Source organism: Pelophylax lessonae (genome assembly GCF_965119305.1).
Source record: "Pelophylax lessonae genome assembly, chromosome: 4".
Lineage (NCBI taxonomy): Eukaryota > Metazoa > Chordata > Amphibia > Anura > Ranidae > Pelophylax > Pelophylax lessonae.
The window spans coordinates 632,688,770-632,709,430 of NC_138771.1; the positions used below are offsets into that span (position 1 = coordinate 632,688,770).

A 20,661-nucleotide genomic window follows, 5' to 3' on the forward strand; every position below is an offset into this window, starting at 1 on the left:
ATATATATTAAAAAAGAATAGCGCGCAAATGCAAAAGAAATTACTACCAAATCTGAAGAGAGTCCATAAATAAAAATGGGGGTTTGGTCCCACCATATGGCCATATCGTGCTCAAGCCCACTACTGCGTCAAAGTACCCCATTATCAGTGGGTCCTACACTATCCATGAAAAAGAGATGAATCCAGCCCTTCTAACCCTTGGAGACAACACTCCTTGCTGGGAAAAATGTGCAAATGCACTACAGGGGACTCCTCCTATATCCATTTGATGGTGGACACTGATTGAGTACAGGTGTATGTGGGGGGTGGGGAGGGTTGCTCAACCTCGATAGTCTGGTCAGACCGAATACATAATAAACAGGCAAAAAATTTGGGGGAGCATACCCATGTATTTCCAAAGCTGCTGCAGCTATGAACCAAAAGACATGTATATTAAAAAAGAATAGCGCGCAAATGCAAAAGAAATTACTAACACATCTGGTACATACTTAGTGAAAAAGTAAGAGAATAGCTCTGATTCCCTTGTGACTATAATTGTTTGGACATACTTCATGTCAAAGACCCATATGCATCCTCCTACACCTTGCTCCTCTTGGGAACAGGTTGACAAATTCTACTAGGATTACATCTATTAAATTAGGGTAATGAGGCAATTTAACAAAGCCCATAAATGCTCTCTTGATTACAATGAGAGCATTGAAGACAGCTCTGTGCAGAGTATCATATGGAAAGGAGTCGGTGTACCGGAGTCCATGAGAGTGAATTGTAAGTATGATTTCAGTCACTCTAGTGAGTACTTTTTTATTACAACCTAATACATCTTTAGTAGATCTTTGAGTATGGTGTATAACTAAAGCAAGCTCAGCTGAGTCTTTAACAGGTCATTATTTTCTTATTTTCTTTTTGCTTAACTTCTGGACCAGAAGGTTTTTCTCCCTTAATGACCAGGCCATTTTTTTGCGATACGGCACTGTGTTATATTAACTGACAATTGTGCAGCCGTGCGACGCTGTAACCAAATAAAATTGATATTCTTTTTTTCCCACAAATAGAGCTTTCTTTTGGTGGTATTTGATCGCCTCTGCGATTTATATTTTTTGTGCTATAAACAAAAAAAGAGCGATAAATCTGAAAAAAAAAACATTTTTTACTTCCTGCTATAAAACATTCCCAATAAAAAAAAATTAAAAAATGTAATTTTTTTCATCATTTTAGGCCAATTTGTATTCTGCTAAATTTTTTTGGTAAAAAAAAAATACCAATAAGTGGATATTAATTGGTTTGTCTAAAAGTTATCGCGTCTACAAACTAGGAGAATGATTAATGTCACTTTTATTTATTTATTACTAGTAATCAGCAATTTTTAGCGGGACTACGACATTGTGGCGGATAGATCGGAAGCCTAACTGACACTTTTGGGGGGGACCAGGGGCATTACAGCACTAATCAATGCTAAACATATGCACTGTTACTGTACTAATGACATTGGCAGGGAAGGGGTTAACACCAGGGGCGATCAAAGAGTTAAATGTGTCCCTAGAGAGTGCTTTCTAACTGTGTAGGGGATGAGCTTGCTGAATGAACACAGGGACCTCTGTTCCTAAATAGGAGGAACACAGAATCCATGTGTTCATTATTGACAGAACAGCGGTCTGCCTTGCGTCTGGGGAAGATCAGATTGTTTCTCTTTGACGGTGCTGGCCAATCAGAATTGATCTGTAGCCATGGCATGTATAAAGCCCAGGCTGGGCAGCTGAAGGGCAGTAAAACTGCAGCTCATCCTCCTGTTTTTACCTCCTGTATGAAGAAGCCCTTACAGTTGAACTAAAGGCAAAACTTTTTTTTTTTTTCATTTTGAATAAAGTAAGGAAGGATTTTAACCCTTGTAAGGTTTTTCTGCCTGCTGTGTTCCATTGGGGAGATTTCCCTTTTACTTTTGTTGCATAGTGAAAACAGGGAGAGAGAGGAAATCCATCACTAGAGTTTCTGTTCCTGTTCTGGCGACATCCCAAAAGTTGGGATTTTCTTTTACTTTTGGGGATAACTGTAACCAGGACAAATAGAAAGGGGGGAACTCCCTAAGGGTGACACAGATAGCAAAAAAAAAAAAAAAAAAACCTGATAGGTGTTCTCCAAAATGCAAAAAAAAAAAAAAAGTTTTGCCTTTCCTTACACTTTATTCTTTGAGTTGTTGGAAATATATCTGAAGACATAAGAGATGCAGAGAAAATTTTGTAGACAAGGGCTCTGCCTCCAGTAAAAAAAAAAATCGCACAGAATCGTAGTGTAAAAACTTGACTTTTGGGATACACAACATTTTTTTATGACTCTTAAATTTGTTTATGCTTTGTTAAGCTACACTCCACTCAGTAATGCTAAAATTATTTTTAAAAAGTAGCCAGTGTGACAAATACCGTGGAATAAAATGCTTGTTGACACCCCTGTGTTTAATTTACACTAACAGATATCACTGCTTGATTCTTGAGCAAGATGGTCTCCCTATCTACGACGTTGTGGACTCTGATGTTTTCACAGCTCATTCCAGTTTTTCATTCGGATGATCAAAGATGCCGCTTAGACGTCTCCCAGCTGGAGACGATGGTACAGCCTGGAGATATCATGATTGGTGTGGTGTTACCTCTACACTTTGATAAGGTCTACCAAAAAGTCCTCTTTAAGGAGAAACCACCCAAGATCACTTGTACAATGTAAATAGGCTTTCACTTGCACTGCTAATTTGTTGACTGCCCGAGGAATCCTGTTATAGCTACCCTATATTGCTTTTAATGGTTAATTTAAAAAAAAATGTCTTCCTTTCTCCTGGGATTTGCCATTCTTCGCACTGCAGCTGAGGTCTCATTGTATCTATTGAACTAGCTTGAGGCACTGATATTCAGGATTTAGCAAATGCACCAATGATGATCTTTTCTTTTGGTAAACATGTGAATAACACAGTTGTGCTCATAAGTTTGCATACACTTTGCAAAACATTTTTGTAAAATATGAGCGATCCTATAAAACACCATTATTTTATTTCAGAATATTGGTCAGATGAAGCTATTTATCATCACAGAATTGTGTGTGCCCTTTGACAATCATAAGGATAACTGAAAGCACTTATATTGCCCTTAACAAAAGGTTATGTACACTTGAAGGGTTGACCTGATAATATGCATTAAAGTTCACATACACAGGTTGAAATATCAGGGAAGGGTAATTATCCACACCTGTGGCTCGTTTGATTGTTTTAGTGTCTCTGCATTGTCATTGAGTTTCTTATGCCTCGTACACACGCAACGATTATAGGCCGACCGATCGGCCGTCTTTTGTCCAGTGTTGTTGTGTTGGTTGAAATGTGCTCTAGACTGCACACTAATTTTATCGGCCAACAAAAACCAACTTCAGAAGTGATGTCATGTTCTGGTTTACTTTTCGTGTGTTTTTTCTTCTCTGAGCATGCCCAGTCTTGCTCATCACATTTTTGTCTGCCGAAATCTGTTCTGACTGAAGAACAATCGGGCGTTCTGTTGACGGCCGACAAAAATTTTATAGCATGCACACCAGATTTTGTTCATCCAAAAAGTCGCAGTCGGTTGTCGGAAGCATCATACCAACAAGCCGACAATCGGCCGATCGGACGTTGGCCGAAAATTCACGGCCAACAATCGTTGCCTTGAGGCTTTAGCTCTTGAGAAACCCTTGGGTGCTTCATTCAGGGCTGTGCTTACTTTTCTGGTTACTATAAGGCCTCATGCACATCAGGCAGTTAGTCCCTGTTCATGTGACTCTTGGGTTTTTAAGCGGGCCAAAGGCACAGGTGCACCATCCAGTCTGTAAGAGGCTGAAAGATGCTTTGGCCTTATTGGGCTTCACCAAGGAATACTAACATTTAGGGCAGTTGGTGCCCAGGAATTAATTTGTCCAAAATGCAAGAAGTCTACGTTCCAGCATTTGCTCTGGACACATATTGCTGTAGACCACTCAGTCCACTGTTTAGCACCATCCAGTTGCAGCAACATTCAGCCTACGATTCTGTGCTATGCAGCAGTTTTCAAAATTTTAAATGCGGTACAAATAAAAAAGAATAAAGTATTCCTAAAATGCAAATAATAAACACTGCAGATATGGTGATAAAACAAATCAACAAAAGCAATAGAAAAATAAGGTTGCAACATTTTCAAGGTTCCTTATGAAAATGAGTAAGCCCTGTAAAAGGCGTCCCATGCTGCCACGTCCATTGCTCCATTGACAGTTGCAGGTACTTATCCCCTTTTGGGTTAGTCAAGTACCTGCTTCCCCTGGTTTAGAAAAAGATAATCCACAGACACAAACCCCCTTATAAAGATAGGTGCCACATCCCGAAAATCAATAGCTAAAAACGAGAAGGATCCCCTAAGGGTTTGGGACTTTATCGGAACTCAAAAGGATGCAAAAATGTATAAAAATATATAAATGTTTATTGCACAATAACATATAAATTATAACATAGCAAATCACAAAAATGGGCAAAACAGTTCCATAAAAACACAATACAGATACAGGCGAAAATAGAGCAGTACAGATACCCAACGCGTTTCGAAGCTGTGTGATCCTTCTTCAGGGGTATTTAGGTTATATGCTGCAAATGAGGTTATGATCTGTACTTGTGTTGAACAAATTCTGTTTGCTCTATTAAAAACATGTAGGCAGGCTCACGCGTCTGTCTGCAGGCTTCCACCACAGAGTATACAAAACTGACATCTTTCCTCTGACCAAAAGAGGGAGATGAGAATGTAAAGAAAACAAGATGGGGTAGGAAGAGACTATCCGCTTCAGTAGGTGCTAATCATTGCATAGAAGTACAAAGGGTCTGGCCAGTGTGTCTACTGTGTGTGGCTGGAGTCCAAAAGATAGGAATTCAGGTAAGCGTCAAGATCAATGTATGAATTCCTTTTTGAAGCAGAGCATAAGCCTAGAGTTTGTCCAAGAGCTGACCAAGCCGTAAGCAGTAAGCTGGTTTCTTCCACTGGCTCCTATAATGATATTTGAGCTGAAAGGATGAACTACTGTTTGTGGCAGGAGGAGTAGACATTCAACACACAAGCAACCAGAACAATATATGGGTTTCCTCTATAGGACTGGATTATAAATAACCATTACCATAACATTGTGGCACTCTAGAGCTTGTGGCCGTAACAAAAGAAAACGAACTCCTCACTCTTTAGACTTCTTAGAGGTTTTAGAAATAATCAGAAAATAATCAGAGAATTACAAGTAAATGATCTAAGTAGTCCAGCTACCAAGTAATCTCATTTTCTTGCAAGAAGTGAGAGGGCACCTCCACAGAAGGGATGGAGATGTAAATACATATCCAAAAACCTAATAGGGGCTTTAAAGCCTATCTCTGTTGAAAGTAAAAATTGTGTCTTGTTGTGTGGATGGCCCTTCACTGCAAAGGTTAGATGCTTATGTAGGTTCAGGATACCGGAAAAAGCAGGTATACTCGATCCAAGGCACTCTCCTCTACTCCTCTATGCTCAAACAGTGGACTGTTCCTTGGTGTCCTAATGTATAATGCATGGCTTTGGGCACTGAATTTTTCTTGATGATGTTAGAGGACCTGCGACCACCGGAGAAGAGGCTGTGGAGACTGGTCAACCAGTGCAGAGGGAGCCTGCAGGTTACAGGGTTGGATAATGGCGCTTTTCCACTGCATGGAACAGAACGGTTCGGCTCGCTTTTGTGCCTTTCCACTGCTGGTACCGCATGGTATGGTGTAGGAACGGTTCGGTACGGTACGGCAGCGCTTTTCCACTGCATGGAACCGAATGGTACGGCTCTCAAAAACAGTACCTACTCGATTGTGGTTCCAAGAGGTACCATAACCGGTACCATATCCCACAATCCTTTGCATGCAGTCACTACTAGCCACTGATTGGTCAGAGAATCCCACCCACCCCGTTGTTATCCCGCCCACTTAACTTTAGTACTACTTTAGTGGAAAAGCAAACCATACCGTACCGTACCGAACCGTTCCAACACCGTACCATGCGGTACCAGCAGTGGAAAAGCAAACCGGGCCAAGCAGGGCTGAGTAGAGCCGAGCCGGTACTTGCAGTGGAAAAGTGTCATAAGTAACATTGCTTTTTACAGTTCCCTGCAGGTCAGTAGACCTGAACGAATATTTATTCTTTACAGTATGGGGCAGCCCCACTGCAAGGGATGATTTTTCTGACAGTTAAGATTTAAACCTCCAGGATAACCCTACCAAAAATACTAAAATTTGGCAGAATTTGGGCTTTACCATTTTGTAAGAGTCTCTAATGACAGGTACACTTTTATTATTGTTTTTGCATTCTATATAAAATATATTTACTGTACTTTCTTCAGGTTTCATCTTGAAAGCTTTCAGCAAATCCAGGCCCTGTTGTTCGCTGTACATGAGATTAACAACAATCTCAACATTCTACCCAATTTGACCCTTGGGTTCCAAATCTTCGACTCTTGTAATGTTATTCACTATGATCTACAAGCTATTTTACAAACACTGACCGGACTCAGCACTGCCATTCCTAATTACCGCTGTCTCAGTGGCATTCCTCTTGGTGGTATAATTGGTTCTGCATCTTCCACACATTCAATGCTGCTTGCTCATATTCTGGGACTTTACAGATACCCTCAGGTGAGATATTATGTGAATTTCATTGTATTTGTTATTTATCTACTTTCTGTTGCGTATGTAAAGCCATCAAACTAAACAGTGATTCTGAAACCTGAACAAGAAACATTAAAGTGGTCCTAGACTCAGGACAGATCCCCACCATCAGATGTTATGGTAAAAAGAAGCATGAAGATCTTCAAACCCTAAGCAAAGCACCCTAACACCATTGAAGCCTACAGGAGTCAAATCTTGTAATTTTTTATGGCCTTTTCAAGGCCAACTTGCATCCTTTTGGGGGAAATGGCAAAAAAAAAAAAATGTTCAGCAGGGAGCTGGTCTTTTATCAAGTCCTAAAGGGCAACATATAAAATACACAATATACAGTTCCTTAAATAACATGCTTTGGGGATGCCTAAAGCCTCGTACACACGCAACAAATTTCTGCCGACCGGTCGTCCGTCTTTTGTCCAGAGTGGTGTCTGTTGGTTGGAATGTGCCTAGACTGCACACGAATTTTCCCGCACGACAGAATTCTACTTCAGAAGTGATGTCATGTGTTAGATTGCTTTCTATGTGTTCTTTCATCTCTGAGCATGCCTAGTCTTGCTCATAAGACTTTTCCCCATCGAAATCTGTACTAATGAGACGAAAATCGGACGTGTTTTCAAAAATTATATAGCCTGCACACCAGGATTTTTTATGGCCGAAAAGTCGGAGTCGGTTGTCGGAAGCACCATACTAACAAGCCGAAAATCGGCAGATCGGTCGTCAGATGAAATTTCCCGGCCAAATTTCTACTCGTGTGTACGGGGCTTTAGACCTGGCATATCTGTAGAATGAACTCCAGCAAATGAGACATTTAAAGCCCCACTCCAGGATTTTTTCCACCCATCCCTTCTTTCCAACCCATTCTATCTGATCACTGGAAAGAATAAAAAAAACGTTGTCACAAAGCCCTCTTTCACGTGCTGCAGTCCGTATGATGATCCGTCTTTGAGTGTCAGTGCCTACATGATATGACACATTTACTATTAGAGTCCTCTTAGGATCACAAAGAGGAAGATGTAATCACAGGGGACTGGCAGTCTTTGGGGGAGGGAGATGGTAGCACTGAATCAGCATTCTTCCCACCCAGCAGTGAGGGACCTGGAGGGGGACTCAGGTGAGTATATCTGGCTTTAAAAGGTAAAGAGGAGAAAAGGCATAGCAGGATGGGTTAGAAGGGGATGGGAGAGAGAGATAGTAAATATATATATATATATATATATATATACACAAATATATATATATATATATATATATATGTGTGTGTGTGTGTTTAGCCTGGGATAAGGCAATATGTTTGTAAACAAAGTGGCCAGGGGATCCCAGGTGACATCCTTGACCACATCCAGAGTCAAAACTCTAGATATGCTTTACAAAACCTTTTTTGGTCTTTGTGCCGCAATGGGAAATGTTACCTCACTTTCTGTCCTGGAGACATGACAAGAAATGAGAGGAAATCTCTACAAAGTAGGGGTAATTTCCCTTTTAGATAGTTGTCACCAATACAGGTGTCCCCCCTGTAAGACTTACCGTCACCTTTTGTTCTGGTGGCAACTGTTAATTTTGGATTTTCATTCTGTTTTAGTGACAATGGTCAGGGCCAAGAGAAATCATAAATCTACCTAGTGGGGACACCGACAACATTAAAAACCTAACGGGAATTCTAACCCTTCCCTACTCTATCAAAAAAAAAAAAAAAAACACAGTCTTACCTATACATACTCTTTAATGTATACCTAATCATACATTAGGTATGCAAAAGGGAGCAAGTGAAGGGAAGCCCTGAACCATATACAGACTTGCTCACCCGGCGCACAACCTATATTCTATCTAAAAAACTAAGCAGCTGCTATAAAATAACACAATGCATAAAAAGGTGTGTACTGTAAAATGTCTGAGCGTATAGCCCCCAGCCTCGCGCCTCCAGGTCTGGCGTCTGACATCAGCTTCCCACATGACGCCCTCGGTTGAAGTCATTTGCTGACGAAACGCGTCAGGACGTGGTCACGCGGTCACGTGGGAAGCTGATGTCGGACGCCAGACCCGGAGGCTCGAGGCTGGGTACCGAGCAGCGGGCCATCTAGATGGGCTACGGCTACAGGACGCAGGTTTTCCCTTCTATTCTACGCTGATATGTATATACTTATTGTAAGTGCAATGTGTGAGGGATTTTCTTGTGTGGGGAAATAAAGCGAGTTATGCAGAATTACGCTATGTCACCTCATTGATTTACATGTATTGCTAGTACTATGCTGAGGAGACCATCGGCTGGCAGTCACCTACTTTGCCCTCATCCGGTTGAATTACCCTGTTGTTGGAGGTGGTCGGGGGATCCAATGTACCATTTGTTTTGGCGCATTTGCCTTATGTATCTGGTGAGTTCCCAACCTTAAGGGTGCACACTGTGGTGGTGAGGTGGAGGTCTCCTGTACCTGCGATTTGGTGACAAGTCTCTTTGAGGATTTACAGTCTTTGGAGCTTCATCCTTTGGCTAATATTGGGACTTTTTGCATGAACTCTTGTTTCCTTCCTGCACATAGATATTGATTTTAGTTCATATTTTGTTGACTTCATAGCGCTGCTAGTGTGTTGGTATAGTGGGGGCTATATGCTCAGACATTTTATAGTACACACCTTTTCATAAATTAGGTATGCATTGGATATAATTTATCATAAAATATAAAAGCAATAGCCTTGTCTAATACATTGTGAAAATTTCATTCTTAATATACATTTCCAAAAGTTTATTAAAAATAAAAATATATTTTATTCCATCCAGGTAAGCCATTATTCAACTAGCCGGCTTTTGAGTGACAGGTCAAAGTTCCCTTCCTTCTTTAGGACAGTACCCAATGATGAATTCCAATCTCAGGGACTTGTCAAGCTTCTCTTACTTTTTGGTTGGACCTTTGTGGGTCTTCTGGCTGTGGACAATGATTATGGACAAGATGGGATTCGGCTGGTCAGACAGGAGATAATGAAGGCTGGAATATGTGTTGCCTTCACTGAATATATTCTAGTAAGGGAGCCTAACCGCAATGCTCCACACATAGTACAAGTCATTAAGAAGACAACAGTTCGTGTTATAGTGGTCTTTTCTACAGATCCCGATTTAGTTCCTGTTTTTGAGGAGATGATAAAACAGAATATTACAGGGAAAATATTTGTTGCCAGTGACGGCTGGTCAACATCAACATTGTACCTCGAGAACAAATTCTCCGACCTTCTTTCTGGGGCAGTAGGTCTTTCATTCTACAGTGGAACAATTCCTGGATTTGGAGACTTTATTAAGAAAGTTCATCTATCCAAGGGGCAGGAATGGGTGAAGTTATTTTGGGAAGAGACTTTCAACTGCAGAATTTTAGATAATGCCACAAAATATTTCCCAACATCGAAGAAAGAATGTAATGAAACTGAGAGTCTAGAAAACATCCAGAATAGCTACACTGATGTCTCCAATCTTAGAATCACCAATAAAGTCTACAATGCCATTCATGTTTTGTCGAAAGCTTTGGACAATTTTAGAAGCTTTGTCTCACAAGATGGCAGCCATATAGGAATCCAGGATTTTAAACCATGGCAGGTAACATAATTAAAGTAATATAGTTATATTTTATTAAGTGGCATAATCACAGATGTATCTCTATTTCTATTTTTTGGAGCTTGAATTTGGAAGGAAAAACAAAGTCATCCTTGTTTACTTACATTAAAGTGATACTAAACACATACTGTTTAATTTACATTGTCCCTTCCATTTCTGCATTAGAGATGGGCCGATCACCCCCCTGTTCGGTTCGCAGCAGAATTCCGGAACAGGGGAAAAGATCTTACCCAAAAGGCAAAACCCACTGAAATCTATGGGAGCCGAACAGGGAAAATCAAAAGTGCCCCTTTTGAAGGCTTATATGCAAGTTATTGGCCATAAAAGGGGTATAGGGGGTCTGGGTACTGCCCTGGGAGACACGTATTATTGCATTTTTTTTTTTAAATAATTGTTTTTTCAGGAGCAGTGATTTTAATGATGCTTAAAGTGCCTGAGGGGTCCCCTTATTCTGCCTGTAAAAAAGTGGTGCATCTGTAGCATGCATAGAACATGCTGCAGCGAAACTTACATTTCTATAGAAAAAAAAAATCACATTTAAATTGACCCTCGGTTGCAATTGCTGGCACCTGGTTATTAAAAAAATAATGAAAAAAATGGTGTGGGGTCTCCCTCCAGAATTTAAGGGAAACCCCACACAAAAATAAAAAAATGGTGTGGGCCGCCTTATCCCCCCCTCAAATCCATGCCGGAAAATTTTCCGAGCATGCAACCTGGCAGGTCAGGTAAGGGGGTGGGCCGGGCAAGCGCCCGTCTTCTGAACCATACCAGGCCACATGCCCTCAACATGGGGGGGGGGGTTGCTTTGGGACAGGGGGGCTCTGTACTCCTACCCATTCACCAAAAAAGTATCAAAAAGTAATAAAAACACAGAGACAGTTTTTGACAATTCCTTTGTTTAAAAAAAAAAAACGTGTCCTTCGTCAATCATGCCACCACTGCACCCAAAAAAGAAAGAAAAAAAAATGCTCTATCTGACATGAAGGCTGTCTGCCTGCATACTGCAGGCTAAGCCAGTTGACATTTTGTATGTAGGTAAGAGGCGGGGTCACCTGGCTACGTTACATGGTGGCACCGCCCCCTTATGATGTCACAGAATGGTGTATGCTGTGTCCGTGACATCCGAAGGGGTTGGTGCCACCAGGTGACATAGCAAGGTGGCCCTGCCCCTCACCTATATAAGAAATGTAAAACGGCTTAGCCTGCAATAGTTGGCCAGCCTTCATGTCAGCGAGAGCCTTTTTATTTTTTATTTTTCATGTGTGGCGGGTGGTGTGATTGACAATGGATTTACATCGGGGGACACTTTTTTTCTGTTTTTTTAAAGGAGTTGTCAAAAACTGTTTCAGTGTTTTTATTACTCTTTGACACTTTTTTTGGTGAATGGGTAGGGGTACTATGTTCCCGATACTCATTCACATGTGGGGGGGGGACCTGGGATCCAGATTTTGATAAGCCCCCTGCCCCAGATTTCGATAAGCCCTCTGCGAGGCCAGAGCAAAACACCCACCCCCTTATGTTGAGGGCATGTGGCTTGGTTTGGTTCAGGAGGGGGAGGGCGATCGCTCCCCCCCCCCCTTTTCTGACCTGCCAGACTGCATGCCCAGATAATGGTCCTGTATGGATTTTGGGGGGGGACCCAATGCTGTTTTTAATTTTGGCATGGGGGGGCACGCCATTTTTTAAAAAAAATTTTTACTTTCATTCCTACTTCCTACCTGTTCACAATCTGTAAAGACCCTGTTACCTTCTATTGTCTTCTACCCCTTATTCTGCTGTTACTACCTTTGACCTGTTGGACTCCCTGGGTTTGATTGCTTGCATAACTTGACCTTATAAATTACCTCCTGACCTGACCTCAGATTTGTTATTGACTGTGCCCCTGTTTAACCCTTTGGCTTAATCAATTGTCTCTCATTTTATGCAGCAATATCCTTGGCTACTCTTCTTGACAACTCCACAGTCCTTAGCATGCTTACAATGGGGAATGACATTCTGTTAAGGTTCGATAATTGGGTGCTTAAAGTGCTATTAAAGGCAGATTTTTTTTGTTAAATAACAAACATGTCATACTTACCTTCTCTATGAAGTTGGTTTTGCACAGAGAAGCCCTGATCCTCCTCTTCTTGGGTCCACTTCTGCTGCTCCTGGCTCCTCCCTACTGCCAGGTACCCCCACAGCAATTCACACACGGAGTTGGACTCGTCCTTGCACCCGCTCTCCCTCATTGACTCACTGGCTTGATTGACAGTAGTGGAAGCCATTGGCTCCAGCTGCTGTCTCAGCCAATGAGAAGGACGAGACCCAGGAGAGCCGCTGCTCTTGTGCACATTGCTAAATTGAGATGGGGCTCAGGTAAGTATTAGGGGAAGCTGAGGGGGGCTGCTACCCACAGAATGTTTTTTACCTTTATACATAGAATGAAAAAAACCTTCAGCCTTTAGAACCACTTTAAGTCTTGAAGGCATCCAAGTATGGTGCATTCATATGAAGCATCTTTGAACAGTGGTTGCTAAAGGTGGAGCATGCTTCAGCTGTGGTCATCAGACATTAACAGAGAACTGACCCTTACAAAAGACTTGCCATACTTGCCTTGCACACCAGCTTCTGTCCATGATATAAAGCAGTGGTAGGGTGCTACTACACAATAAGATTAGAACATTTTTTCAGAGCTACCTGGATGCGGAAAAGCAGTTGCACAGCTGTAATGACAATCATAAGGAAAGATTTTCCGCAACTCCTTGCTTGCTCTTTAAAATCTTCAAAATTGATTGATTCTCCATGAAAGATAGACCACAGACAGCAGAAGCAAATGCATTTCAGCCTTGTGGGCCTTTTTCTGCCCATGATGCCTGGATGTGGATGACACTGCAAGAGCAGCTTTTTGGGAGATTTAGGATCTTCAGCGTTCCCAGGATCTCACTGGAAGGCATGTTACCTCACCCTCGCCTAGACACGAGACAGAAGGAAAAGTAAACTTTTTATTTTTCTGCTCATGAGTGTTTTTTTATTTGTAATGAAACATTTTTTTACATGGGAGGGCAGAAGTCAGATAAGTGGAATTTAAGTTTTTAAGTAAGGTTTATTTTAAACAATCTGCAAATTCATCCTAGGAGCACCTAGCTGTGGTAATGAGCAGTGTTCTAAAATTAAGGTTGTAATGTCTGGGCTGTGTGTTGCTTGAGGTACACAGCTTCACATCAAGTAATAAACCGAATCTCAATGAAAGAAGCGCTGGTTTCTTTAACTGATGCAACCTTTACTGAGATATAATCCGTACATGTGCATTTACGTATGAATATGTAGATATGTGGGTATGGATATGAGAGGATATGGATATGGTAAAACTGGGAAACAAACATATAAAAGACAGGTATAAGTATGGCTATTCAAACATCATAAATTATACATAGTTATACAGAACATGTGCTTACTTACTACATACTGGAACACATATTATCTATACAAATGTCTAGCATCCCTCTACACAGGCTGAACTAGCAAATCCTTTACTTACAGGCTTTTGTTGTTCATCAGGTTTGCAATCAATTAGCTTAAGAAGTCCTGAGGGTCTGGTCCCTACGGTGGCTAAAGCAGGAATGAATAGAACAAATTTAGACTTGCCCAAGGCAGTAGAGAGAAGACCCGCCCCTAGGCTACAAGAAAATGGAGGGTCTTAAAGGGACAGACACTGCTGAGTGCCAAGCATGTGAAATACAGTGCGAAGGCAGCACAAAGGTGGTGTCTGTAAATAGTGTCTTTCAAACATAAAAAAAAAAAAAAAAATTAAATGCCAAGATTACACCCGTTTGATCTGAGGATCAGAGATAAGTGGACTTCTAAAGATTTCCTTTGTTTACAGGTATATAAATTATAACTATCTGTATCAAATTATCATCCTTTTGGAAAATCTTCTATTATGTCTCTTATTTCTTTCACCTCTTTAGCTCCTCCGTTATGTGAAGAAAGTCAAAGTGAAGCTGAGTTACGGAAGGGAACTTTACTTTAATGAGAATGGAGACCCACCAGCAGTCTATGACATTATGAACTGGCAGCTGAGCCCACAAGGCTCCATAAGACAAGCCAAGGTTGGCAGCTTTGATATTACAGCCCCATTGGGTCAAATCTTCACCATCGACTCAAGTGCCTTAATGTGGGCTACCAGAGACAATAAGGTAAAGCTTTTTAAATTCGATTTTTTCAGACAAGCGATAAAGTAGGGAACTAGCTGGAGCAGTTTGCTGGGGCAGCTCCCAATGGGATGAATAGTGTGGGTTTGCCACCAGTGAGTAAAACATTTTTGGGGGGGACTTTGAATGATGTCCATCAAGCAGTCAGACTGTACCCTCACCTCTAACTACCAGTTAAGCCTCATGCACACTGTGCATCACAAAAGCTGACCGTAATGGAGTTTGATCTGTTGCCTGCTTAAACACCCCTCTCGGTTAGTCTATGTGTCCATGAAAACATAGGCATTTAGAGGCAATAAAATAACATAACTTGCACATTCAGGAGAGGAGCGTTTTGGCAGAAAAACTGCCCAACGCACCTAAACGTACCTAAACGTTTACAAAACCATAGATGACATCTTCCTAACAGTTGGCTACTCCCCCCTTCTCATGGCCTCATCTATTGTCCCAATCTCATGGACAGATCATAGCGTAGTTCTCATAACTCTTTCCTCCCTCATCCCTAGACCAACTCACCACGCCTGGTACATTAATGATAGCCTCCTGGTTTACCCAACCTATCGATTGGATATCGAAATGGCCCTCAAAGACTATATAACAAATAATACTTTAACTGGCACATCTCCCCTGACCTTATGGGAAGCCCACAAGCCAGTGATCAGAGGGGTATATATTAGTCAAGCCTCCTACCATCATAAGGAGAAAAGCCTCCAACACAAACGCTTGGAGGAAACCTTCTATCTGGCCTCAGCAGCCTTCCAATCTTGTCCCTCTACCAAATTTCAACGCGATCTTAAAAAAGCACGCCTATAACTAGACCTCTTTTTGACAGAGGCAGCAGAAAAAAACCCTTCATAGATCTAGGCATGAGCTCTATATGAAGTCGGACAAACCTGACAACTTATTGGCTCTAGCAATTCGAAAAGCCGAATATACCCCCAAACCCATCAGACCGTAAACGTCCTGGCCCAGTTGGCCTCCCCGCAACCTACTATAAGAAGTTTGCCAACCTCCTTTCCCCCCTTCTAGTAGCTGCTTTTAACTCCCTACTGGATGACCCCTCTCTTCGTGCTGAATCCCTAATGGCCGCTATCTTAATGATCCCCAAACTCCACACAGATGATTCAGCCTGGTCTAACTTTAGACCTATTTCAATATGTCGGGCCGGGACAAGGCAAGGGTGCCCACTCTTCCCACTTCTCTTTGCCCTGGCTATTGAGCCTCTAGCCCTTCTCATTCGCTTGAACCCCAACATTCGCGGCCTAGAACTAGGTGGCCTTCAACACAAACTCTGCCTCTTCGCAGATTATATCCTTGTTTTCATGACCTCCGCCTAAACTCTGTCCTCGACTTGTTAGATACACTCTCTAGCTTCAGCCAAATTTCTGGTCATAACATATCATTACCATGCTCTCTACAATCCCACCTTAGCGAGGTCCTCCCTTTTCCGTGGGCTAATGGATTCATCCCCTACTTGGGTATTAGACTTACTGCCAAACCCTCAGACCTCTACTCAACAAACTATCCGCCTATGCTGTCCCAACTCATAACCCTAATGTCCAAATGGGCCCTGTTACCACTGTCCTGGATGGGCCGAATTACTGTTGTGAAAATGTCCATCCTTCAAAACTCCTCTACCTATTTCAGGTACTCCCTATCATGGTACCTTCATACTACCTGCAAACTTTGCAATACCTCCTTTGTTTAGAACAAACCCTTCCTTTTTTTCCCTTCCATTTTTCCCTCAACTCCCTCCATTCCCCCACTCCCATACACCCCTACCCACCCCCTTTAACCCCTTCCCCCCCTCTTCTGGTCTCAACCTACCTTTTGTCCCTTGCCCCCCCCCTCCTCCCTTTAGTCTACACCCTATCCTAACCTACCCTCGCAGCTTCCTCCTCCTGGCTCGGTTTCCTAACTAGGCTTATCCCAAACCTAACCGTAAGACTCACCCTATTCTACAGTCTCCCAGATCTCCTGTATTCATCAACACTCTCCTCCATAAGGGTGTCAGACTGCTACCACCATCATCAGCAATTGGGCATGCCATAAGGGATCTAATCTCACCCCCCTCCTCCCCTTTCTCCCCCCCAGCTCCTTACCTTTAGGCCCCTTTCACACATGTGCGACTTCAAAGTCGCGCGATTTTACCGCAACTTTTTATCACGACTTTTGCCACGATTTTGACTGGGCTTGAATGTCTTTGGCCTCAAAATCGTGCCAAAGTAGTGCAGGGACTACTTTGAAGTTGGTGCGACTTCAAGTCGCACTGATATGAATGGTACTCATTGGAAATAATGGAGAGCGACTTGTCATGCGATTTTGCAGTCCCAAATCGCATGACAAGTCGCACAAGTGTGAAAGGGGCCTTACTGTTATTGGGTAGTTTGCCCATACCATTTCAACTTACTTGTCAATAACATATAACAAATTATCCTACCATATTGCTCTCTAAACTGTCACTCCACCTAACTGGTTTCTTACTGATTTCGATTCATTGTCAAACTGCACCTACCTTATGCTAATCTCTCTTATCTTATTACTCATACATTTATAATTGAACCTACTATTTCTCTTTTTCTATGTTTCTGAACAAGAAAACTAATGGTTGGTCGTGTTGTCTTCCTCCCATTGCACAGTTAGCTCCCAGGTGGGGTTCCTGGGGGTGTTTGACAACACATTATACTCTACATTCAATATATCGAATCAATTAAATTGCTCACACATGTTGTTTATTATTGCCCTATCATCCATACCTTTTTTATGTGAAATTACTTACCGGATCCAAATGCACAACAGATATTGTTCATGTTCATGTTTATTATTGTTCACTCTGAAAAGCTTCAATAAAATATTGAACAAGAAACGTTTCCAAAACCTGGCTTTCGGCATGTTTTTTTATGCTGCTTCTCCCCTGCCTTGGATAAAGGGTGTTCAGAAGAGATGAGCTATTGTCCAGTGTGCATGAGGCTTTAGTGTCTAAAGTAAGGTTTAGGAAGCTTAGTAGGTGTCTTTTTGTCATGCCTCAGTAAATAGCGATTTTCTTTTTGCCAGGTACCTCGTTCTGTCTGCAGTGAGAGCTGTCCACCTGGATTCAGAAAAGCAACTATAACAGGCCAGCCTGTGTGCTGCTATGAATGCATTTCCTGTCCAGTCGGAGAGATTTCGGATAGCATGGGTGGGTAAATCATCCTATGTCTTCTAAGTTTTGTATTATTCTATGGATACATGGCCCTTCATCGGGAAGAATGATGAAAACAAACAATTCTGAATTCAATTTTTGTAGGTAGTTTTTAACCACTTAAGCCCCGGAAGATTTTACCCCCTTCCTGACCAGAGCCTATTTTGTGATTCGGCACTGCGTGACTTTAACGGACAATTGCGTGGTAATGCGACGCTGTACCCAAACAAATTTGACGTCCTTTTTTTCCCACAAACAGAGCTTTCTTTTGTTGTATTTGATCACCTGTGCGATTTTTTGATCATGCGCTATAAACAAAAAAATAGCGACAATTTTGCAAAAATAACAATATTTTTCACATTTTTTTTATATGAAATCCCCCCCCCCCCCCCCCAAAAAAAAATGTAAAAATCTAAATTTTTTAACATTTTAGGCCAATTTGTTTTCTGCTACATATGTTTGGTAAAAAAAAATCGTAAAAAGCGTATTTTGATTGGTTTGCACTAAAGTTATTGCGTTTACTAACTAAGGGAAAGATTTTTGTCATTTTTATTGTTTTTTTTTTTAAACGAGTAATGGCGGCAATCTGCAATTTTTTTTTTTGCGGGACTGCGACATTGCAGCGGACAGATTGGACCCTTGACTGACATTTTTGACACTTTTGGGGTTACCAGTGACATTACTACAGTAATCAGTTCTATACATATGCACTGTTACTGTAAAAATGACACTGGCAGGGAAGGGGTTAACTTTATTTGAGAGGGAGGGGTTAAGTGTGTCCCTAGGGGCGTGATTCTAACTGTGATTGGATGTGGCTGTGTGTGTAACAGCAGAGATCAACCGTCCTACATAGCAGGACTGTATGACCTGTGCTGTTACACAGGGGAGAATGGCAGGCGGCTTTGTTTACATTAGCCGCCTGCCTTTCTCCCGGTGTAACCAACGATCACGAGTGACCGGCGGACATAGGGTCCGCCGGTCACTCGCGCGGGGGGGGGGGGGTCCGTGAGCGAGCGGGAGCGGGAGCCCCCTAGAGCCTCACAGGCAAGCGACGTAGTACTACGTCACTTTGCCTGTGAGGGGCTGACCGCCGCAGTAAATAGTCGTGCGGCGGTCGGCGAAAGGTTAAGGGGATGTTAAGAGCAACATTATGTTTTCATTTTTTTCTGTTGTTTTATTTTGCAGATGCTTTGGATTGCTTCAAGTGTCCATGGGATAAGTGGCCAAATCCTCAAAAAACCAAGTGCCTGCAAAAAACCAAGGATTACCTGTCTTATGAGGATCCATTGGGCGCGGCATTGGCTGTAGCCAGTGCCTTGTCTTCATTGATTCCTGGTTTTATTTTGAAACTTTTTGTTCAGTATAGAAACAGCCCTATAGTTAAAGCCAACAATTATTCCCTAAGCTGTCTTCTTCTCCTCTCCCTTTTATTGTGCTTTCTCTGCTCTTTATTTTTTATTGGTTACCCACAGCCAGAGATGTGTCTCATCCGCCAAGTTGCGTTTGGCCTGGTTTTCACACTTTGTGTGTCCTGCATTTTGGCAAAAACCCTCAAGGTAGCTTTTGCCTTCATAGCCACTAGGCCTGGCAGCAGATTAATGAGATGGACAAGACCAGAAGCCTCCTATTTAATTATTATTACATGTTTTTTGATACAACTGATAATTTGCATTTCTTGGTTGTGCATTGCTCCACCATTTCCACAATACAACATCCAGTCTCAACCAGTAGTTATCGTTGAGTGCAATGAGGGCTCTCCCTTTTCCTTCTGGATCATGTTGGGTTATCTCTTTCTTCTGGCCACCATTAGTTTAATTGTGGCCTTCCTGGCTCGAAGACTTCCAGATAATTTCAATGATGCCCAGTTTATTACTTTCAGCATGCTGGCCTTCCTCTGTGTATGGATATCTTTTATTCCAGCGTTCTTCAGTGCTCAGGGCAAATATGCAGTAGCTACGGAGATTTTTGCCATCTTGACTTCTAGTTGGGCTCTGGTCATCTGCATGTTTCTTCCTAAATGTTTCATCATATTGTTCAGATCTGACATGAACACCAGAGAGTATTTCATCAGAGCAAACTTTACCAGAAAACAAACATAATCAATCTGGCTCACTTGTGCTATCAATGATGGAAAGATGAAATGAACAACTAAAAGCTAAATGAAATATCAAGACTCTCCTAAAAACCATCAATACATATATTTTGTGTATATATTATTAAACAGGTTTCATATTTGCTGTTCAATATAATCATATGTTTTGAGTGCTATAACCAAATACTTTTTCAGCATGTAGAAGTGGAGGATTGATACCTGGCAAACCAGGGGCCACTGGTACTAAATTGATGCAGTGGTTGGCATTGTTTTTTCCAGGATATGGCTCGTGTGTCATGTGCCCTTGGTTCCACTTGAAATGGAGTGCTTGGCTGTGCTATAGACACACCTACAAATTTGGTTAGTATTCACAAGCACCTCCATCAGATTTGCAAATCAAAACACCCTCATTTTATTGTGAGGTCTTGGATTTCCCATGGTCCTCTATTTAATGGTGATCTACAGTATGTATTTCCATAGTGAAGATGGGTCGGCCTAACCGCAACATGGCAGTGTATTGCCCTGATCTAGGGCTACCCTCAGCATTCAGAAGAGGATGGAAGTTTCCTCCATCTAGATCTTCTCTACGCTTCCTACCCTTTGCCACCCATGCCACTGCCATACTATTTATAAGATAGGGCACTGACGTGAGGGTGGTTCTGGGGACAATGATGTAAGGGGACTTTGAGGACTCTGATGTGAGTGGGCTTTGTAGACTCTAATGTGAGAAGGCTTTGAGGATTCTGATGTGAGGGGGGGGGGCTCTAAGTATTCTGATGGGAGGGGGCTCCGAGGACACTGGTGTGAGAGGGCTCTGAGGACACTAATGTGAGGGGGCTCTGAGGACACTGATGTGAGGGAGGTTCTGAGGACACTAATGTGATTGGTGTTCTGAGGACACTGATGTGGGGG

General features: G+C 42.1%; 2 protein-coding genes across 2 annotated transcripts in view; both read left to right on the forward strand.

Annotated features, from left to right (window-relative positions):
- Nucleotides 1-2,490: 2,490 nt before the first annotated feature.
- Nucleotides 2,491-20,661, forward strand: part of LOC309552871 (extracellular calcium-sensing receptor-like) — a gene marked incomplete at both ends in the record, with an annotated part of 58,396 nt that continues 40,225 nt past the window's right edge. Inside the window, 2 exons of the mRNA XM_082253782.1 lie at nt 2,491-2,708; nt 6,370-6,661. Coding sequence (XP_082109908.1) covers nt 2,491-2,708; nt 6,370-6,661 — 510 coding nt within the window. The remainder of the gene's footprint in view (nt 2,709-6,369; nt 6,662-20,661) is intronic.
- Nucleotides 9,663-19,756, forward strand: LOC309554702 (extracellular calcium-sensing receptor-like; the record flags this gene model as incomplete). The annotated part of the gene is made up of 4 exons (XM_082256406.1): nt 9,663-10,268; nt 14,234-14,461; nt 17,531-17,654; nt 18,843-19,756. 4 exons carry the CDS (start codon nt 9,663-9,665, stop codon nt 19,754-19,756), a joined length of 1,872 nt encoding a protein of 623 aa, XP_082112532.1.